General features: G+C 45.2%; 1 protein-coding gene and 1 long non-coding RNA gene across 2 annotated transcripts; one reads left to right on the top strand and one right to left on the bottom strand.

The window, feature by feature from the left end:
- Positions 1–1,261: 1,261 nt before the first annotated feature.
- LOC310658261 lies at positions 1,262–18,952 on the bottom strand. The gene is made up of 5 exons (XR_014502144.1): positions 16,745–18,952; positions 13,919–14,166; positions 11,778–12,783; positions 9,691–11,642; positions 1,262–8,273 (listed from the first exon to the last, which is right to left on the bottom strand). It is a non-coding gene; the product is annotated as an uncharacterized lncRNA (long non-coding RNA).
- On the top strand, positions 3,283–9,500 carry LOC310658249 (uncharacterized protein). The gene is made up of 3 exons (XM_083400169.1): positions 3,283–3,341; positions 4,795–5,066; positions 5,563–9,500. Exons 1-3 carry the CDS (start codon positions 3,331–3,333, stop codon positions 5,658–5,660), a joined length of 381 nt encoding a protein of 126 aa, XP_083256295.1. The 5' UTR covers positions 3,283–3,330; the 3' UTR covers positions 5,661–9,500.
- Positions 18,953–19,148: the final 196 nt, after the last annotated feature.

Genomic DNA, 19,148 nt, shown 5'->3' with positions numbered 1-19,148 from the left:
TTTTCCTCTCTGCTGTCAGCAAGATAAGTGCTAATGCATGATTCAATAATTGTGCATGTTAGCAATCTCTTAAATCCATGAGCTGCTGTTTTGTGTTTTGTGTCTAGATTCGTGTTTTTCAAACAGATTGGGTTAGCAGAGAAGCTGATAGCATCACAGCCCAGATTGCCTGTGAATGACACTGTCCATCTATGCTAGCTATCTCAGGAGAAAGTCCCATGGTGTTCAATGGGCTTTTTCCTTAGTAAGCGTGCTTTGGTTTGCCACTTTGCAGCTCAATCCTATGTGCATTCACTCTGAAGTCTGTCCCATTGAATTTCATGAGGGTTTCTTCCTAGCAAGGGTGTATATAGGGCTGCAGCCTAAGACTGCAAACATGTATGGGGCTGCAAGTGTGTATGGATTAGGGCAGGGCAGACCCAATGCATTTTGGCACCTGGCGGACCATGAAATGGGGTCCCTTTCACTGCCAGGGGAAGAAGGAGAGGAGTGAAGATCGACATCAGAAACAAAGGGGAATAAAGATCTATCTTCTTCTTTGACAATCACTCATAGCCGAGTATGATTGTCTTCCATGAACGCAGTCTTAATAGTGAGTCCGTAAGTGACCATGGAGGCCAATTCTAGGTCCACACGTCCTTCTACAGTGGGGATATAGGTTTCCGGGCGGGAGTTGATCACGGTGTGGATTTGCTAAGCGTGCCTTCGTCTTAGAACGTTTCTCCCTTGTGTCCTGTGTTAGAACGTCTTCAAAGCCCATGACACCTTTGGTAAAGGCTGTTCTCCAATTGGTGTGCTTGCAGGCCAGTGTTTCCCAGTTGTCAGTGTTTATACTACATTTTTTTAGATTTGCCTAGAGAGAGTCTTTAAACCTCTTTTGTTGACCACCAGCATTACGCTTTCCATTTTAAAGTTCAGGCTTTGTTGTTTTTCATTTGGTTAATAGCAGTACACAACTCTCCCAGATTTGGAGATACTGCAAGCTCATCTCTAACTTGTTTTTGCGCAATTTGTGAGAGGACCTCAGCAGCTACGGGGAAGTTGTGGTTAAAGAGATGTTGGTAATGTTCTTTCCAGCGCAGTGCAATAGCTTCTTTATCTTTTAGAAGTGTGGTACCATCTGCTGAGCGTAGGGGGCATATGCCATGATTTATTGGCCCATATGCACACATACACACAAATGCACACTCAGATTGTTGTAAGCAAATAATGCCTTATCTCCTGCGTTATGCCAATAAAGAAAACTCAGGAGACTGCAGGGTAGATATCCAACGTTGTTTATTGCAAAGCAATAGGTTACAATGGGATAGCTCCACAAAAGTTGAAACCCCGCCCAGTGGACTAGGGAGGGGTATTTATAAAGTTTCAAACAAAGCATTTCAATTTCCACCAATCATACATCATTACCTCATTTAAGCTGACAGATCAATCATATGCATAAGCATTGGCTGTTTCTGCTGACTAAGCTCAGATTCCCACCGTGTTCTGCAATGACCTTGCAGGAATACATTGTGTTAGTGTGCATGTTGGGAACCTGTATCACGTATAGCCATTTGCATCATGTAGCAACTTATGTTCTAGTTTTGCGATGTATCTTTGTGATTTACATATTAGCTGTATTTCTGCCCCCAATGAGGGCGGCACATGTTGAAAAATCATCGGTTTCATAAAGTAACAGGCTACTATAATTTCTCTATTAGAAGCACACTCAAGGATTTACAGGGGTACGCATTATCACCTTTATTGTGGCCCTTTGGGCCACTCCCACAAGATCACCACACACTGATTACACCCAAAGGAACACATTGGGGGGAAATAAATAGGGTTTTTTTTTTTTAATTGAGGAACAGAATTCCACTCAACAGATTTATGGGGCAGGGCTAACATCTAACTAAAGAATGGCAACTTCAACTGATGGAATATGCAGTTTGCAGACCTTACATATAGAATAAGAGAACAAGAAGAACATACGTTTAAAGAAGATTGGAAAATGTTTATTGAATATATGGAGGGGGGGGAATTGTGCATACTTGAAAACATTGGCAGCTTTAAGATAAATTCAACAATGTAAATAAATTTTGATGGATGTAATACAGTAATGGAATACTGAATAGTTTAGTTTATGTAAAAGATGAAGGAATTTATGTTATGCAAAATGAAGCATGGAAAGAGAAGGAGGGAAGTAAAACCTAATGAAAATTATGTGTGTGTGTGTGTGTATTCAATGCAGGATTGGTGGTTTGCTGTTTATTTGTTTCTGTTGTTGTTGTTGTTTGTAGTGTGCACAGGGTAGAGGTGTGCACAGGAATGAGGTGTGCACCTTCGACGAGGTACCACTATAAAGACATGCTTTTGAAGGGTGAATGTACTAGGTCTCCAGGGACTGAAGTAGGCATATAGAAAAGTGATGGTGCATAAATATAACAGGACCCAGTACAGAGTACAAACCTAGAATTACAGAATCGTGGAACTGGGGGCCACACCAAAGGCCATCTAGCCCAACCCCCTGCAATGCAGGAATCACAGTGAAGAGTCCCTGACAGATGCCCCCCCCCCCAACTTGCTCTGCTTCAGGACCCTTTGCCTATTGCTTCATTACAGAGGCCAGAATTTTGCTTCCTCTCATATTCAAGATTTTTGTACCTGCATTGTTGTATATAAAACAGGGACTTTTCCACATTGTCTTCTAAATGGAGAAACTGATTGTTGGTCTTGTGGAGAAGTTAGCTTGCTTGTCTTCAGGGTAAATGACTTAAGAGGAATATTCACAGGAAACTGCCTTGGACAGAGTCAGACATTGACCCATCCACCTCAACATCGTCTACACTGACCGGCAGCATCTCTCCCGGGTTTCAGACAGGGAACATTCTCTGCCCCACCTGGAGATGTCCTCCAGGATTATCTATGAGGATGGGGATAATGCAAAGCAGATTGTCTAATCCTGTGCTATGGACACCCCTAGACTTGGGCGTCTTCTACTGCATTTCAAGGGACGTTGGGATTGTCTCCCTTTGGAAATGGGGCTGAACGAAGAATGATCCGATATAAAAACATGAACTCCAAAAGAGAGGATTCACCTGCAGATGGAACAGCAGGTGCTTCCAAGTTCTGAAGAAACATCAGGAGGGGCAAGTTTGGCCCAGGGTCAAGGGGGGTGGGTTACCACGGTAACAATGACTTGCCCTCCTTTGTGACATCTCTTGCTCCCCCTTTAAAAGCCACCAGCTACAGGTGTCCATTGTGGGTTAGTGAGGAGAAACAGAGAGAGAGGTGCAGGTTCTATTGGTGCTAGGAGAGTAAGCAGAGCATTTGGATTTAGATTTGGACACCATGTTCAGAGCGTAAGTAGTATTTCTTCCCTTTCTCTATGTCTCCTGGGGTGGGATCCTGGAATCCCCTGCACAGCCTCAGCCCCCTGAAATTGTCTTGACCAGTCACTCCCCTCCCAAAGAGCTCAGCTCCTCCACACTCTTTCCCTGCCTTCCTATTTCCTCTCCTCTCCCATCTCATCAATTACATTCATTGTTTACATTCATAGGCCAGCCATCCTCCCAGGAGGTCAAGATGGCATACATGGTTCTCCCCGCCACCAGTTTTTGCCCTCACATCAACCCTGCAAAGTAGGCTAGGCTGAGGGGGAAAAAAGACTGGCTGAAGGTCAATCAGTGAGCTTCATGAAGATTTGAACCCTGGTCTTCCAGGTCCCCCTAGTCCAGCACTCTAACTACTACATGTCTCCCCGCCTCCATCTTCCATCTCTCCGCCAAACCCTTTCTGTGGGTCTCTGTCTGTAAGCAAGACTCCACCACCTTCCTCTCTTGGCCGCCCAGTGTTGTTCTGCTCGTCTTCTTGGACCCCTTGATGCTTGGAGGACCCACCTAGCAGTCTCCTTCCTCTCTGGGCAGGACTGTCCTTCAAAGACTAGGCAGAGGCACCCTTTAAATGCTGGCAATACTTCTCTTTCCTTTGGGGTGGAGTGTTGCAATTCCTCATGGGATACAGCATAGCAGGAAAAGGAGAGCAAAGGCCTGTCTGGTCCAGTGGCCAACCAGATGTCTCCAGGAAGCCCACAAGGAATAGCCCAATCCTGTTGATTGTCCTCTAACAGGTGGCTTCAGTGGTAGACCGCCTCTAAACCTGGAAGTTCTACATACTGCAGCTATTTCAGATCATAATCGCAAATACTCTCCTCCTCTTCCTCAATGAATGTGTGACCCCCCCTCTTTCCAACCTTGCAAGGCAGTCGTCCTTTGCACATCTTTTGGCTGCCAATTTCACAAACCAATTAAGTGTTATGTGAAGAAGTGCCCATTGATGTTAATGAATGACCCAAAGCTCTGCTATTCGATGGGGCAAAAATCTCTCCCATGTTTCTTTCATAAAATCTATATACCACTTCATTGTGTATATATACATCTCACACCTCGAAGCGGTTTACAAGAAGGTAAAGCAATGTCGACAAGGCCTCGTTCCTGTCAGCAATCATGCTGCGGTATCCTGCACTGACTGCAGCTTCCAGGTCAAACACAAGGGAAGCCCGGCGTATAGTGCATGGCATCTAGTCTTGAAGCAATCAGGGCATGAACTAGGGTAGCCAGGTTCTGTCGGTCCTGGAATGGCAGGAGCTGGTACCTCCTTTCTCTCCAAGCCCTGAATGCTCTTGGCTGCCTCTCTGAAGCTGTCATGAAGTCCTGCAGTTCATTCAACTGCAGAAGGAGGGAAGGAATTGGGAGGGATGTGCTGGCAATTCTCTATTAGGCTAAATGTATTTCTGTTCTGCATCATCCCTTCTAGGTTCAAGCGACTGAGAAGCTTCATGCAGCCAGAAAGGAGCAATGAAGTGGCCCCGCTCCAGCACAAGGAACAGCCTGTGGCCAGTGGCGGGGGAAGCCAGAACATCAAAGAAGACGGGCACCCAGAGGAGGGGCGATTTGCCCACTGTGACGGAGCGATTCGCCCTCCTAGGGGTGCCATCGGGGGTGCCCAATGCTCTAAGAGGTGCCATCGCCTCAGAAAGAACAGAAAAGTGGCCCTGCTGCAGCGCGAGAAGAAGCTTATGCCTCCAGGTGAGGAAGTCGTCCCCCCCCCCCCGCACCATTTTTGGAAGGGTAGGAATAGGCATGGGTGGCAGCTCAGGGTATAGGATTTGTGGGGGAGGGGAACATAGTAAGAAAAAACCAAAAGAGCCAGACTGCTGGATCCAACGCAAGGTTCATCTGGTCCAGCATCTGGAAACCCACCCCAGTGGCCAGCCACTTTTGTGGGGTTGATGAAGATGCTATTGACTGAGAGAGGAGAGGAAGCATTTCTAGTGGAAGCAGGAGGCAGAGGCAGCTGGTAGGACAGGGGAGGGGGGACAGTGGTCAGCTAGAGGGCCACATTCTCTTGTGAACCGCATTCGGGGGGGGGGGCTGCAGGCCAAGACTGGCACCCAAGGCCTGGGGTTTGCACCCCTGTAGTAGGAGTGTAGAAGCAGGAGAACCAAGCAGAAGATTATTAGAATAATCTTTGAAGCTGCAAAGGGACGAACTAACCTGTCCCCATGTCCTTCGCTTGTTGCAGTTGTGACAAAGCTCTTCGAGACTCTTCTGAAGCCTGAGGTTAGTACTGGGGGGAACAAAAGAGGAGGGACTGGATCCCCCAGACCCTCTGCCCGCTGACTGTGGTCTTTGTTCCCAGTTCTGCAGTCTCTGAATACTTCCACGCCCACCCTCCAAAAGGCTCCCAAAGCAAATAATGCAAATAATGTTGCGTGTGTCCCTGGGGTGTCAGGATGATGCCAGAGGCATGTCCTGCCCTCTTCCCTGGTGCTGCCCTTCCACCTCTGCCCAGGAGGCTGCAGGGCCCATGGAGGTCCTCTGGGGCAAGGGATTGGGCCCAAGCCTGAGGGAGGCCAGTCTTTCCTGGCTTGGGCCTGCTTGTGGGCTCTCTTGCACCTGCCAATGGTGGGTTTTGTAGTTTCAGAAAAGGCGTCTGGTGCAGCTTTCTCTTTCCTCTGCAGAAAGCAACAGCCGAACATCAGCTGCCAGAACCCAAAGAAGGTAAATGAATCTGCACACCTTGGGGACTTTTCACTTAGGCCTTCTTGCTGTATTTGGTGTGCCTTGCAGGCCTTTTTCACTTCGCCTCAGTAGGCAGGGCCCTGACTGACTCCAGCTACAAAAGCTGAGGTGTCTGAACCCTTGGGTTTGGGTATAGTTTAGAGGGCTTTATTGAGAGAGGCTGTTAACTCAGTCTCTCTTTTTCATTCTCTTCCAGAAGACATCATTGTCGAAGATATAGAATGACTTTGATTGGAGAACTGTTATACCTTTCTTGGATACAGAAAGTCTCTCTTTTTCATTCTCTTCCAGAAGACCTCCTTATTGAAGACCTAGAAGGAGCTTCTGGTGTGCTGCGCTCAGAGACAGGTCGAGGGAAGGTGCTCTGCTATGGTGGAGCATACCCTATCGCGGAAAAAGGGAGTTAGGGGAGAACGAGAGCGATGAGATTGAGAAGAGCCAGGAGAGGGAGAGGCAAGACGACGCGAGATTGCCTTGAGAGTTGAGAGGAGAGAAACGCAGGAAGGCGAATGAAGACAGGGAAGGAGGGAGAAAGGATTGAAGAGAGGTGAAAATGGCGGGGACAAATGCTGACTGCTGACTCACCCTTACCGTGTCAGGAAGAAACCGGAAACAACGAAAAAAATTAGTCCTTTTGGGGATGAAGTCTATTTAGAACTCTAAACTTCAGAATGTATCATAAGTTGGTATCATAGTGGCTTTATGATGCGGAGGGTCTTAGTATCTCATTGCCAAATTTCATCCACCATATAAACAAGCAGGGAAGGAATCTGAAGTCCGGGGATAGCATGACACCTCTTCTTCTTTGGCAATCCCTCGTAGCCGAGTAAGATTGTCTTCCATAAACACTGAGACCGTAAGTGACTGTGGAGGCCAATTCTGGATCCACACGTCCTTCCATAGTGGGGACATTGGTTTCTGGGCAGAAATTGGTCACGGTGTGGATTTGCCAAGCGTGCCTTCCTCCTAGCACATTTCTCCCCTGAGTCCTGAGTTCGAGTGCCTTCAAAGCCCATGACACGTTTGGTAAAGGCTGTTCTCAAATTGGAGCGCTTGCAGGCAAGTGTTTCCCAATTGATGGTGTTTATACTACATTTTTAAAGATTTGCCTTGAGACAGTCTTTAAACCTCTTTTGTTGACCACCAACATTACCCTTTCCACTTTTAAGTTCAGAATAGAGTAGTTGCTTCGGAAGACAATAATCAGGCATCCGAACAGCACGACCAGTCCAACAAAGCTGATGTTGAAACATCATTGCTTTGACAATGGTGATTGTTGCTTCTTCCAGTACACTGGTATTAGTTCGCCTGGCTTCCCAAGTGATATGTAAAAATTTTCAGAGACACCACTGATGGAATCTTTCGAGCAGTTGGATATGGTGTGTATAAGTGGTCCATGTTTCACAAGCATACAGTAAGGTTGGTAGTACAATAGCTTTGTAAACAAGCATTTGGGTTTCCCTGCAAATGTCCCAGTCCTCAAACACTCTGCACTTCAATTGGGAGAAAGCTGCACTCGCAGAGCTGAGCCAATGCTGGATTTCGGCATCAGTGTCGGTCCTTGTGGAAAGATAACTGCCCAGAGTCTACATTGGTATCTGTTGCCTCTGTAGATCATGCCACCTGAGGCCTCACCTTGCCTCTTGGGAGGGCCGGCCCTGGATCAGGGCCCTGCTCTGCTGCCTTCTGTGATGCCAGGGTTGTGCTCCACTATTCCACTTGCTGAATGTGTGGGAACAGGGTCCCTGGTGGCAGCCGCCAACAGCATTCCCCAAAACAGGGATTTCTGTGGGTGAGAAGGAGCTAAGCTAGCCTGTGGCACCTTGGATCCTGAACTGGGGCAAATCATGTGCTCTAAATGCAGATTTGACTGTTATTCCAGCATTGTACATGGAGCAAGAGGCGCAAGGCTAAGGTAAAGACTCTCATAAGGCCATCTAGCAAATTTGGGGCTGGACCGAGCTTTCAGCCCATAAATTTAGTCACGATACTTATTCTGGCTCTCAGTCCGGAACGATGAAGCATGTTTAGTGCGTCACTGAAGCCATAGCACAATTTGTCCTGTTTCATACATTGCAATTAGGAATAATATTTGTGGAGATGATATCATAAATATCTTATCAGTTTCATCTTGGGACTTCAGTTCCATTTCTGCAACCTTCTCCTGATTTTTACTGTTGGTTTTTACGATTCCTTTTCCACTTACGAGCACTAGAAAAGAAGAGCAGATGATGGATTGCTTTCATGAAAGTTTTCCAGGCAAGTCTCACTTTGAGTTTAAATGCACAGTGCTTTTTATAGGTTGTGTGAATCATTTTAAAGTTTCTCCATAAATTTCAAGCCCTAAAGACTCTTCACACCAGTTTTTGTTTGTTTGTTTACATTTAAAAAAAAATCTCTTGATGGCTGCTCCTATTCACATTATTAGCTGTGGGTGAAGTATAATTTGTTTTGGCTCAGAAAATGTATGCTACAGAAATGCCAGGGCTTTTCAAAATGTGTCAGAGCTGCCGGCTCACATTTGCACAAGCCAAGAAAAACTATGACAAAGAGCATAACAATGGCTTTTGAACTTCTGTTGGAGAGGAAGAAAATCCATCTTTCTATTTTTGCTTTTGGCAGCGGAGAGGCAAACTTGACATACGTTCCCCACCCCTCAGAAAAAGATTTGAGTGAAAGCGCTGTCTCTGATGTTGCTCTCCCTCTTCTGTTCTCTCTCCTATCTGTGGCCAGCCAGAATGGCTGGATTTTCACACTGAAAATTTAGAAAGTACAGGATGATGGAACCAGGAAGGTGGCCCTCCATGTGTTCCTGTTTTCCAAGAACAGTCCCGGATTTACAGAAGCCATCCTGGTTTCTGATTTGATCCTGGAATGTCCTGCTTTTCCTTAGGACGTCCCTATTTTCATCAGAGAAATGTTGGAGGGTATGGAGTTCTGCAACTTCTGAGCCAAGGAGATACAACCTTTGGAAGACATCTGAAGGCAGCCCTGTAGAGGGAAGTTTTTTTGATGTTTAATGTTTTATTATGTTTTTATATCTGTTGGAAGCTGCCCAGAATGACTGAAGCAACCCAGTGGGGTATAAATAAATTATTATTATTATTATTATTATTATTATTGAATTGGATGTCCCTATTTTCATCGGAAAAACATTGGCAGGTATCAGCTTGGTAGGTCGCAAGTTGTATACCCCTGATTTAAATAAAGAAGCCTTACTGTACTAAAGATCTGAGCAGGTAATGTAGGAAATCGTACTCCTTTTATTCCAAACCTGCTGGTATAAAGATGTATATGTCCGTTGGGCAGCGTACTGTGTGAGGACTGGGGAGGGACTGCTGAAGTTTGTTTATTTAGGGCAGGGGTCAGCAACCTTTTTCAGCCATGGGCCGGTCCACCGTCCCTCAGACCATGTGGTGGGCTGGACTATATTTTGGAGGGGGGGGGGAATGAACAAATTCCTATGCCCCACAAATAACCCAGAGATGCATTTTAAATAAAAGGACACATTCTACTCATGTAAAAACACGCTGATTCCCGGACCGTCTGAGGGCCGGATTGAGAAGGCGATTGGCCCGCGTTCGGCCCATGGGCCTTAGGTTGCCTACCCTGATTTAGGGGCACACACCTGTCATTCAAAGTGGTACAATGCCAGTAGAAACGTGCCATTGTGTAGAATCCGAAGTTAACTTCCGAGAAGTGACTTTCAATAAGCCTCCCGCTCAGACTGGCTATTGCGAGCCCTTGGGGTACCCGTGAGATCTCAGTTTGAGAAATTCCCGTGCTCGTATCGCAAGAGAAGAATCGTGGAAAGATGTCTGGGTCCAGCATAAGGGGCGGCTTGAAAACAGAGCAGTCTATTTTGTCAGCCAAGTGTCTCCCCCACTTCTCGCACACCTCCCTTTTGCACGCACGCATGCTACAAACGGGGAGGGCTTCTTTCGTTGCTCCACATTTGGCAGAGACTTAGCTGCTTCTGTTTATAAAGGCCCAAGCAGTCAGCGAGGGGAGAGAACGTGCTATTGGTTTAGTTAGTTCATGACTTGCAGCAACAGCAGCAGCTCCAAAGTTGTATCCCGGGGGTCTCAATTCTCCGCTCCTCTTTCAGTTGTGCAAAGTCAGCATCACTGCTACCGACTGAGGGCTTTCAGCTCACTGACTGACGGGATCGCAGCTGGTTTCTCGCTTTCAGGGAAGAGTTGCAAGAGCAATCCACCAAGGAAAAAGAATGCATGCCTCTAGAAGGTAGGTGAAACACGTTGGTAAAAGGGAAAGCAGAAGGAGAGCACGTCATGCAGAGCTTTCCATCATGACAGGCAAATGTTACGGATGCTGGTGCTATATTCAAATCAAAACTTTATTGCGGTCCAAAGACCCACCAAACAATTTCAAAACTAGATACGGTTAAAACGACCAGACAGACAGATGGAAGAAACCAAGGCAGTCATTTTGTTTTATCTAGGGCATAATGATCTTTGTTTCTTATAACCTCCGAAATAAACTTTGCCACGGCCAGTGTACTATCATCTGACCTGTCTTCCAAAAGATATTTAATATGGGAGGCTTTGGATTTTCCCGGCAAATTTGCCAGTGAGGGTTTGATCAGATGATACCTTGCTTGCTCACATTGCCCACAATACAGAAGGATCAGCTTCATGCAATCAACGTCCTGGGAACATAAGCAAAGCCTATTCTGATAGGGGATGCCTCTCAGTCTGCCATTTAGAACTTCCGAGGGAAAAACGTTTAGTCTGGCTTTGGTAAATAAACGCTGATAGGTAGGTACAGACAAATTCCTAAGGTATGAGGATATCTGAAAGTCATACCCATATTGGATTCCAGCTGCGACCGGGCTACAAATTACGTAAGATCGGGATGGTGCTATATTTTATATGCAGCTTCAGACTACTGTGCTGAAAGACCTACTAGGGGATAAATAATGAGGCTGCTGACACGGTGGGGTTTGGGGTTTTTTGGGGGGGGGAGCAATGCAATGGAAGGAACTAAGGGTTTCTTCATACAACATTGTTAAGACACAAGTAGCACAGTTAGGACACTTCCTGGGGGAAGGAAGGGCCATAGCTTTGTAAGAGAGCATCTACTTTGCATGCGGAAGGTTAGGCTTAGGCTTTAATCTTTAGCATCTTTAGGTAGGGCTAGGAGAGACTCTCTGTAAAGTAACACCTTAAACGTTAGTAGTGGCAACAGGCTAAATCTATTGTTTCTTTTTTTCTTTCGGCAGAATACACTGCCTTCGTGCTCACAGGCCCAAACCTGCTGCTACCACCGGAGAGGCAGTGCAGAATTCTTGTGGGTGCAAACAGCGGTGTCGAAATGAGCAAACTGCCGTCGGTACACTCTACACACTCATTGTCATGGTTATCCTAATTGCAATCTGGGGAGTCTGGGCCAGGAAAGATTTCTGAGCATGCTGAAGGAAGACGTTCAATATCAAAAGCTCAGAGAGAGCCTCTTAGGGACAGAAAGGGCAAAACGCTCGGCTTATACACACTGGAACTGTTATCGAAGGACAATTGCCAATGGAAGCAAAGTCTCTCTCTGCCCCTCTTTCTGGCAACGCTCAAAATTCAAGAGAGAAAAGAATGCAAAGTGATTATTCTTTCGCGACTGCTTTGTATAATGATGATCGTAAAATGATGCAGCTCTGTAAATCCTGTAAATGTAAAGTATGTAAAATATAAATATAAAATATACCTATTTTAAGAAGGCTGGGTCAGTGTTTTCGCTTGGTGTAATTTCTTCTTTGATTTAACAGGCTCCCAGTTTCGTAGCACAGAACTTGGGCGGGGTCATCCAGAAAGAGTGGAAACGATGTGGTTAATCATATCATTGGATCTCAGTAGATCTGGTTCATTATCTAATAACCCACGTCAACATTCGGTCAATCCCTAAAATAGGACAATGGCAACGAGGATGTGACTGCTCTTCCTGCTGCACAATGGTAATAGAGAACTAGACTTGATGTTGTTGTCATTTAATTCATTGTGTGATGCTTTGGCTGCAAGTTGCGGGTGCAAATAAGGCTCTCTCTGGGCACAGCACGTAGACCATGTGAATCTCTGCCTTAGTGGAACACACCCACCCCACAGAAATTAGATGGTCTTCTTCCTCACACCCAAGCAATTTGCTGAACAAGCCACACATGCATTGAGCCATAGGAAAGAACATTTCGTTAGGTATCTATAGGGCAGCTAAGTTGTTCAGGCGACCCCTGGGCATGTTGAAAGTGTGTGTGCATAATGCACAGCGTCTTCCACAACTGTTCCATCTCTTGTGGGGTGTGCACGCAGTGTGGAACAGAACAGATCACCCATCAGGCCCAAACATCATGAACAAATTCCAGTGATGCTATTGAACAAGGGTAACCATCCTAAAACTCTTCGATTGTTGTGGACTACAACTCCCATCATCCCCGAGTACCTGTTGGCAATGCTGACTAGGCCAGCTGGGAGCTGTAGTCCAACACATCTGGAGGGTTGGTTACACCTGCTACTGAGTACCACTGATATTATTATCTGATCCTCTTGCATGATGTGGGAGAGCAGGAGCACAAATGAAGAGGAGACTCATGCAAGGAGAGCTCAAGTCCATATATTTGAAGTTCCTCACCCAGATGTAGATGAGATCCAGACCTGCTTAGTTTCCACAAGGTTGCTGCATTTAGACTATGCACTCAATTCTGCAGTGGAAGACTTAGGTGCTGTGGGAAAGGCAAAGTTGCATCTACATATCAGTTATGCTGCTGACTCAGTAGCTGGCATTTAGAAAGCCCTTAACCTCTCTATTTTATCTGTAACGTGAATGTGTAATACTTGCTCGTCTTGCTGGGTTTTTGGAGAGGTGAATTAATTAACATTACCAAAGCACCGAGCTTCTGTGATAAAGGTTATGTTTAAATGTGCTATGACTGTAATGTTGCTTCTTTCCTAGAAGGTCAACACTTCGTTTATTGCCTCTCATTTTCATTTGTGGGGGCTGGCTGCACCGTATAGACTTATGTCAATAACGAAAGGGGATATAAACCTGAAGATCTGCGTGAGACCTGAAACAAAACATTGCAGTGGATCACAAACCCCCAAGAGGACAGCTCCTGTTTATATCTCCAGCGCCCCTGGGAGAAGAGCCCTGTAGCCCTGCACAAACCTCCAGGGGTGGGGTGGAGGGGGTCAGTTGTGAGGAAGGAGAAAACAACATTTCCCCTCACTCCCCATAGGCCTCCCCCAGGTGTACTGAAATGATCAGTTGCTAAACAACTTTAAAGTTATCCCCTGCACTATTAGCATGGGTTAATGTGACCCCTCCAGCAAGTTTCCACAACCTGTTGCCCATTCAAGATATTGGGGGCTGCCACTCCCACCATCGCTGACCATTTGGCATGCTGGCTGAGGTAGGTGGTAGCTGTAACCCAAAACATCTGGAAGACCCCAGCTTGCATGCGTCAGGATGGATTTTCTGCCAAAATATAGGCATTCTCAGCAGCTAAGGCAATGTGAAAAGCATTCATTACAGGTGGACAGTTTGGTACTGCTGCCTCAGATACCATCAGCTCAGCTTTAAAGCAGTAAAAGTTATTTTCCCTTTAGAAGGATAAAATGATCTGCACAGCTCTCTTGACAGCATCCTTCTAACAAAGGAGACATGAGCAAAGCATAGCTGGTGTGTTACTTAAAGGGCAGCAAAAACATTCATGCAAACCCCAAGGTACTGTTGGTGTGCTTCAACTCTAGGGGCACAAGCAGTGAAAAGGAATGGTTTTACGATCCCTTCTGTTTATGTTAACTGGGCTGGAGTGATTTTTCACACATGTTCAAAAAAGGATATGGCTTAAAACGTACCTGCTTGCCGTTAGTTCAAACTACCAAAAATAGTGTCTGCTCTCCAGCCAACAAGTTGGATGATATATTCCATGTGCCATTTGCTTTGTCAGGCAATGAAAACAAGCCTTTAATTTTCCATGATAATACTGCTGAAGAGTTGTTTCAGAAGCTTCAGATCCTTCCCTCTTCCAGCTCTAGATATTATCCTACAGATCCCACACCCCCACACCGGTCCAGCTTTTGAAAAGACAGATTATCCTGAAAACCTGTGAAAACAACGAAATTGTTGGCACTACCATTTCTTCCAATCCCTTTCAAAGGAAAATATTGCAGCTAGCATAATCTTTAGCACGGGGTCCCAATTTGCAAGAATTCTCTTCTAGCGTTAATGCATTGATTCTTTTAAGTTTTGCAAACACAGGAGCTTAGGGGAAGGCTGCTAGGCTTGCCAAATAATTAAGTGACTTTTATTTTAAGAACCGATCACTACACGATTCCTAATTAGGGAAACGGCCTTGGCCCAGTATACCTGAAGGAGTGTCTCCACCCCCATCGTTCTGCCTGGACGCTGAGGTCCAGCTCCGAGGGCCTTCTGGCAGTTCCCTCATTGCGAGAAGCAAAGCTACAGGGAACCAGGCAGAGGGCCTTCTCGGTAGTGGCGCCCGCCCTGTGGAACGCCCTCCCATCAGATGTCAAAGAGATAAACAACTACCTGACATTCAGAAGACATCTTAAGGCAGGCCTGTTCAGGGAAATTTTTAATGTAAGACATATTAGTGTATTTTTGGTCTTTGTGGAAGCCGCCCAGAGTGGCTGGGGAAACCCAGCCAGATGGGCGGGGTACAAATAATTTATTATTATTATTATTATTATTAGGAACACTTATAAATGAACATCTTTCCTAGATCAGCTCTCCATTTAAATACCAAGTTACTCTTCTCATAAGTCAAATTTAGGGCTTCTGCTCTTCAAAGTTATTGTTATTAGTATTATTAGATTTTTATCACACCCTCCTGCCTGAAGGAGCCTAAAGTGGCAAAGTTGTGGTATTTATGGGACAGCCTCTCCTGGTATGCCCCACAGAGGACCTTAAGGCCCATGAATAACCATAGTTTAGAGGTCCCGGGCCCTAAGGAAGTCAGACTATCCTCCACCAGGGCCAGGGCCTTTTCAGTGATGGCTCTGACCTGGTGGAATGCTCTGTCCCATGAGACTAGGGCCCTGCAGGATTTAACCTCCTTCCGCAGGGCCTGTAAGACCGAGCTATTCTGCCTGGATTTCAATTTGAATTTAGCCTGATCTTTTATTCCCCTCTTTATGAAGATTACCTGCTCTGGGACCTCACATCTAATTCTCTCCTGGCCTCCTCGCTGGCCCAAATAGGACTAATTTAACCAGCTAACCCTGGTGACCATCTAATGTTGACTGGATGGATTTCCCCCCAAATTGATTTTTGAACTTTGAATTTATTGTTATTCACGCTTTTATATTGTATTTTATGCTGTTTTTTGTTGTATCACAATTAAGTGTTTTAAATTTGTTGTTAGCCGCCCTGAGCCCGGTTGTCTGAACCAGGAAGGGTTATTATTATTATTATCATTATTAAATTTGGAGTAAGTGTGATCTCAGCACCAAACCCTCACAAAACATCACCCCTAAGTAGTAAATGATGGTTTGTATTTGCCTTGGAAACCACGTTTAAACCCAAGTCTGCAATTATGGTTCATGGTCCATGTTAGTCTGGACGTAACTGCAAACTACTGTATAGTGTGCTGCAATCCAGGAAAAAAAGGAGCCATTAGTTCCTGGTCTAGCATTGCATGTACCCAATGTAATATGTTTATTGTATTAAGGTTAAACCAGCAATCTTTAACAAATAAAGAAGAGGGTATGATATCTTACAGGACAGAGATGGGGAGCATATGGCTTTCTAGGTATTGTTCAACGCCAGCTCCCACCAGTATTTCCAATGGTTAGGGGGTAAGGGAAGCTTATAATAGGGCCAGAGTTTTATCTGTTTGACAAAATATATTGACACCTTAATATTAGGACAGATTCTAAGTTTCTCAATCCCTTTTGCCAAATTCATTCAAATGATGACTTCTACCATCTCTGCAACATGTCAGTTAATCTTCCTTCTGCTTACTCCTCCATCAAATAGAGGGTTTTGCAAACTTGGGTCCCCAGCTGATTTTTGACTACAACTCATCATCCCTTGCCAGCAGGACCAGGGACCGGGGATGATGGGAACTGTAGTCCAAAAACAGCTGGAGACCCAAGTTTGGGAAACCCTGATCTAATACTATGACTGGCTTGTGGCTGGCTTCACATTCCTCATGACCTCAAAGCTGAGAGAATGCCAAACCAGAGGCCAGCAAGCCCTAACCTCTCCCTGATCAGTGCCATGCAAGCGTCCCTGCCTGGAACAGATGAACTGCGGTAGGATCAAGGGGCATGCACAAACTGAATAGCACTCACAGCTGCTGCGCTCATATGGAGGCCGGAGCCAGGCCTATTTCAGGGCTTATATGCAAATAAACACATAACGCTGCTGTATAATAACTACAGGTGACTCTCGTCTTATGCTGGGATTACGTTCCGGGGATATCGCATAATGCCCAAATGGTGTATAGTAGAAAATCATTGGGTTCTATATATATCTATATTGAAATATATACATTTGCCAAGTGCATAATGCTGAATGTGCCCAAGTTAAATGTGTGCAAGCTGCCAGTTCCTTACACCGCTAAAAGAGCTAACATGTGCTCCCTTCCATTTTTCCTGGGACACCAGAAACAGTAATAATCAGGGGCAAGGGGGCGTTTAATAACCAGGTGAATTTACCTTGAGACCATTGGTGGAAGGTGTTTGCTTGCATTCAAGATCCAATATTCCCTTTCAGGCAAACAAAGATGGCATTTTTCATTGGGCCAGACTGGCAAGTGTCCTCGTGGGTTTTTTTCTCTTTTCCTGTGGTGTGTTAAGCACAGCCCATTGCAAAAGTTGTTGGGAGCAATTATTGTACAATGTGCATCTTTGCTGTGTGGCCAGACTTGGACAGGCTTGATTTTTGCAGGGTGGGGGATGCAACAGGGGTTAATGGAAGGTAGGGTACTAAATGGTAGCCCAAACTTTTGGTACTTTCCAGCTTTCTAATACCCTCTGAGAAGAAGCATCTGCAGATCATCATCTTGTTATGATTTGTACAAGCATGTGGGTTTTGTTGCATATACAGCTGCCTTTCTGATTTCAAAACAACCTAACTTCCTAGGAATATACGAAAGATGTCTAACTTTCCCTTGTTAATCAAAATACAAGCACTGTATACATTATAAAGGGTTGGATCCAAAGCTTAAATGATCTCTGGGCCATTTTGCTGATGTCATTGTAAAAAAACCTGTGCATCAGATCTATCCAGTTAAAATACTATCACGTTCCAGGAGCAAACTTGGTATTAAGGCCAAGTATGAGAGGACATTCTCTATCAAAATACTACAGCATATGCAAATCTGTTTACCCTTAGCTTCTTGTTCAACTATGGGAGAAAAATGAAGACTCAGCACACTGTCCAAGTTGCACAGACTGACATTCTCAGAATCTATAAGCTACAAAAGATATGAATTATACAGTTGTACCTTGGTTTTCAAACAGAATGCGTTCCAGAAGGCCGTCCGACTTCCGAAATGTTTGGAAACCAAGGCACGGTTTCCGATTGCGCAGGCATGCCGGAAACAATAGCGGAAGCCGCATCAGATGTTGGGCTTCCAAAAAAACCCTTCAAAATCTGGAAGACCCACTTCCAGGTTTCGATCAATCGGGATCCGAAACGTACGAATACCAAGGCGTTCAACAACCAAGGTACAACTGTATATACTAAACTCCTCTTAATGCTCCTCCCTTGTAACATTCAGATGATTTTTTGTAATATACATCTATACAGCAGCAAAGGAAGTTAAAATCCTCCATTTTAATTCTGAGTACAGTGGTACCTCTGGTTACATACTTAATTCATTCCGGAGGTACGTTCTTAACATGAAACTGTTCCTAACCAGAAGCACCACTTTAGCTAATGAGGCCTCCTGCTGCTGCCGCGCCACCAGAGCACAATTTCTGTTCTCATCCTGAAGCAAAATTCTTAACCCGAGGTAATATTTCTGGGTTAGCAGAGTCTGTAATCTGAAGCGTATGTAACCCGAGGTACCACTGTATTGGTTTAAGGCACTAAATGCTTTTGTTTCAGCCTTGGAAAAAATACCTTAAAACAGGAATGGGGAACTTGTAAGCTTGCACTACAGCTTCCATAAGCCCCAACCACATGTCCAATGATCAGGGATGATAGCAGTTGTAATCCTGGATGGTGACAAGGGTTTATTCTAATGAAGAGAATATTGCAGATAGGGAAATGTTTTAAGGAAGCAGCATGAATACTGAGGATCGTAAGCAGGGAGTGCGCTGCTGTCTTAAGTCCTGCTGGCGGACTTCCTGTTGGAATATGGTTGGCCACTTTAAGAAAAGATGCTGTTCCAGATGGGCTTTTGGCCCTGATCTAGCCGCTCTTCTTAAGCTGTTAATACTTAAGAGGAACAGCACCAGATGGACCACACTTAAGCCAAGACTGCCTATATGGATCACCCCACAGATATTCAAATCCCTACAAAGTTAGTTCCAGGTTCTGTACTGATAAATACTACAGATTCAGGAAAATACTACAGATTCAGCCTCTCTGCTCAGTGGCACAATTTGGCAATTTTAGACTATGGCTTCAACAGTCCTATTGTGGGCAAGTTTTTTTTTGATGGTAATGTGTTTTCTTCTTTGGCGATCACTCGTAGCTGAGTAAGATTGCCTTCCATGAACATGGTTTTAACAGTGAGTCCATAAGTGACTGTGGAGGTCAATCCTGGATCCACACGTCCTTCCGCAGTGGGGACGTAGGTTTCTGGACAGGAGTTGATCACGGTGAGGATTTGCTTGCGGTATCTCCAAATTTGGGAAAGATGTGTACAGCTATTAACCAAATGAAAAACAACAAAGCCAGTGGACCCGATGGGATACTTGATTCAAAGTGTGGTAAGCCAGCCATTGTTCATTTGGAGGCCCCTGTCCTTGTTTTGCTGAGGGCGGCCTCCACTTCTGCCCAAAGTCCTTATCTGACAGCGCTACTAGCTCTACCACACCCCCAAGGGTTACTTTAAAGAACTGTGTTAAATAAGGGGCAAGTAGAAGACGAAGCCACAATGCCCACACC

Source organism: Podarcis tiliguerta (assembly GCF_965153285.1).
Source record: "Podarcis tiliguerta genome assembly, chromosome: 10".
In the NCBI taxonomy this organism is placed as follows: Eukaryota; Metazoa; Chordata; class Lepidosauria; order Squamata; family Lacertidae; genus Podarcis; species Podarcis tiliguerta.
This window is presented reverse-complemented; position numbering and strand designations above follow the sequence as displayed.

Excerpts from the sequence above, each read along its gene's own strand:
- LOC310658249 (XM_083400169.1), top strand. Across the intron at positions 5,067-5,562 it reads GAAGAAGCTTATGCCTCCAG|TTGTGACAAAGCTCTTCGAG; the intron begins GTGAGGAAGTCG and ends CGCTTGTTGCAG.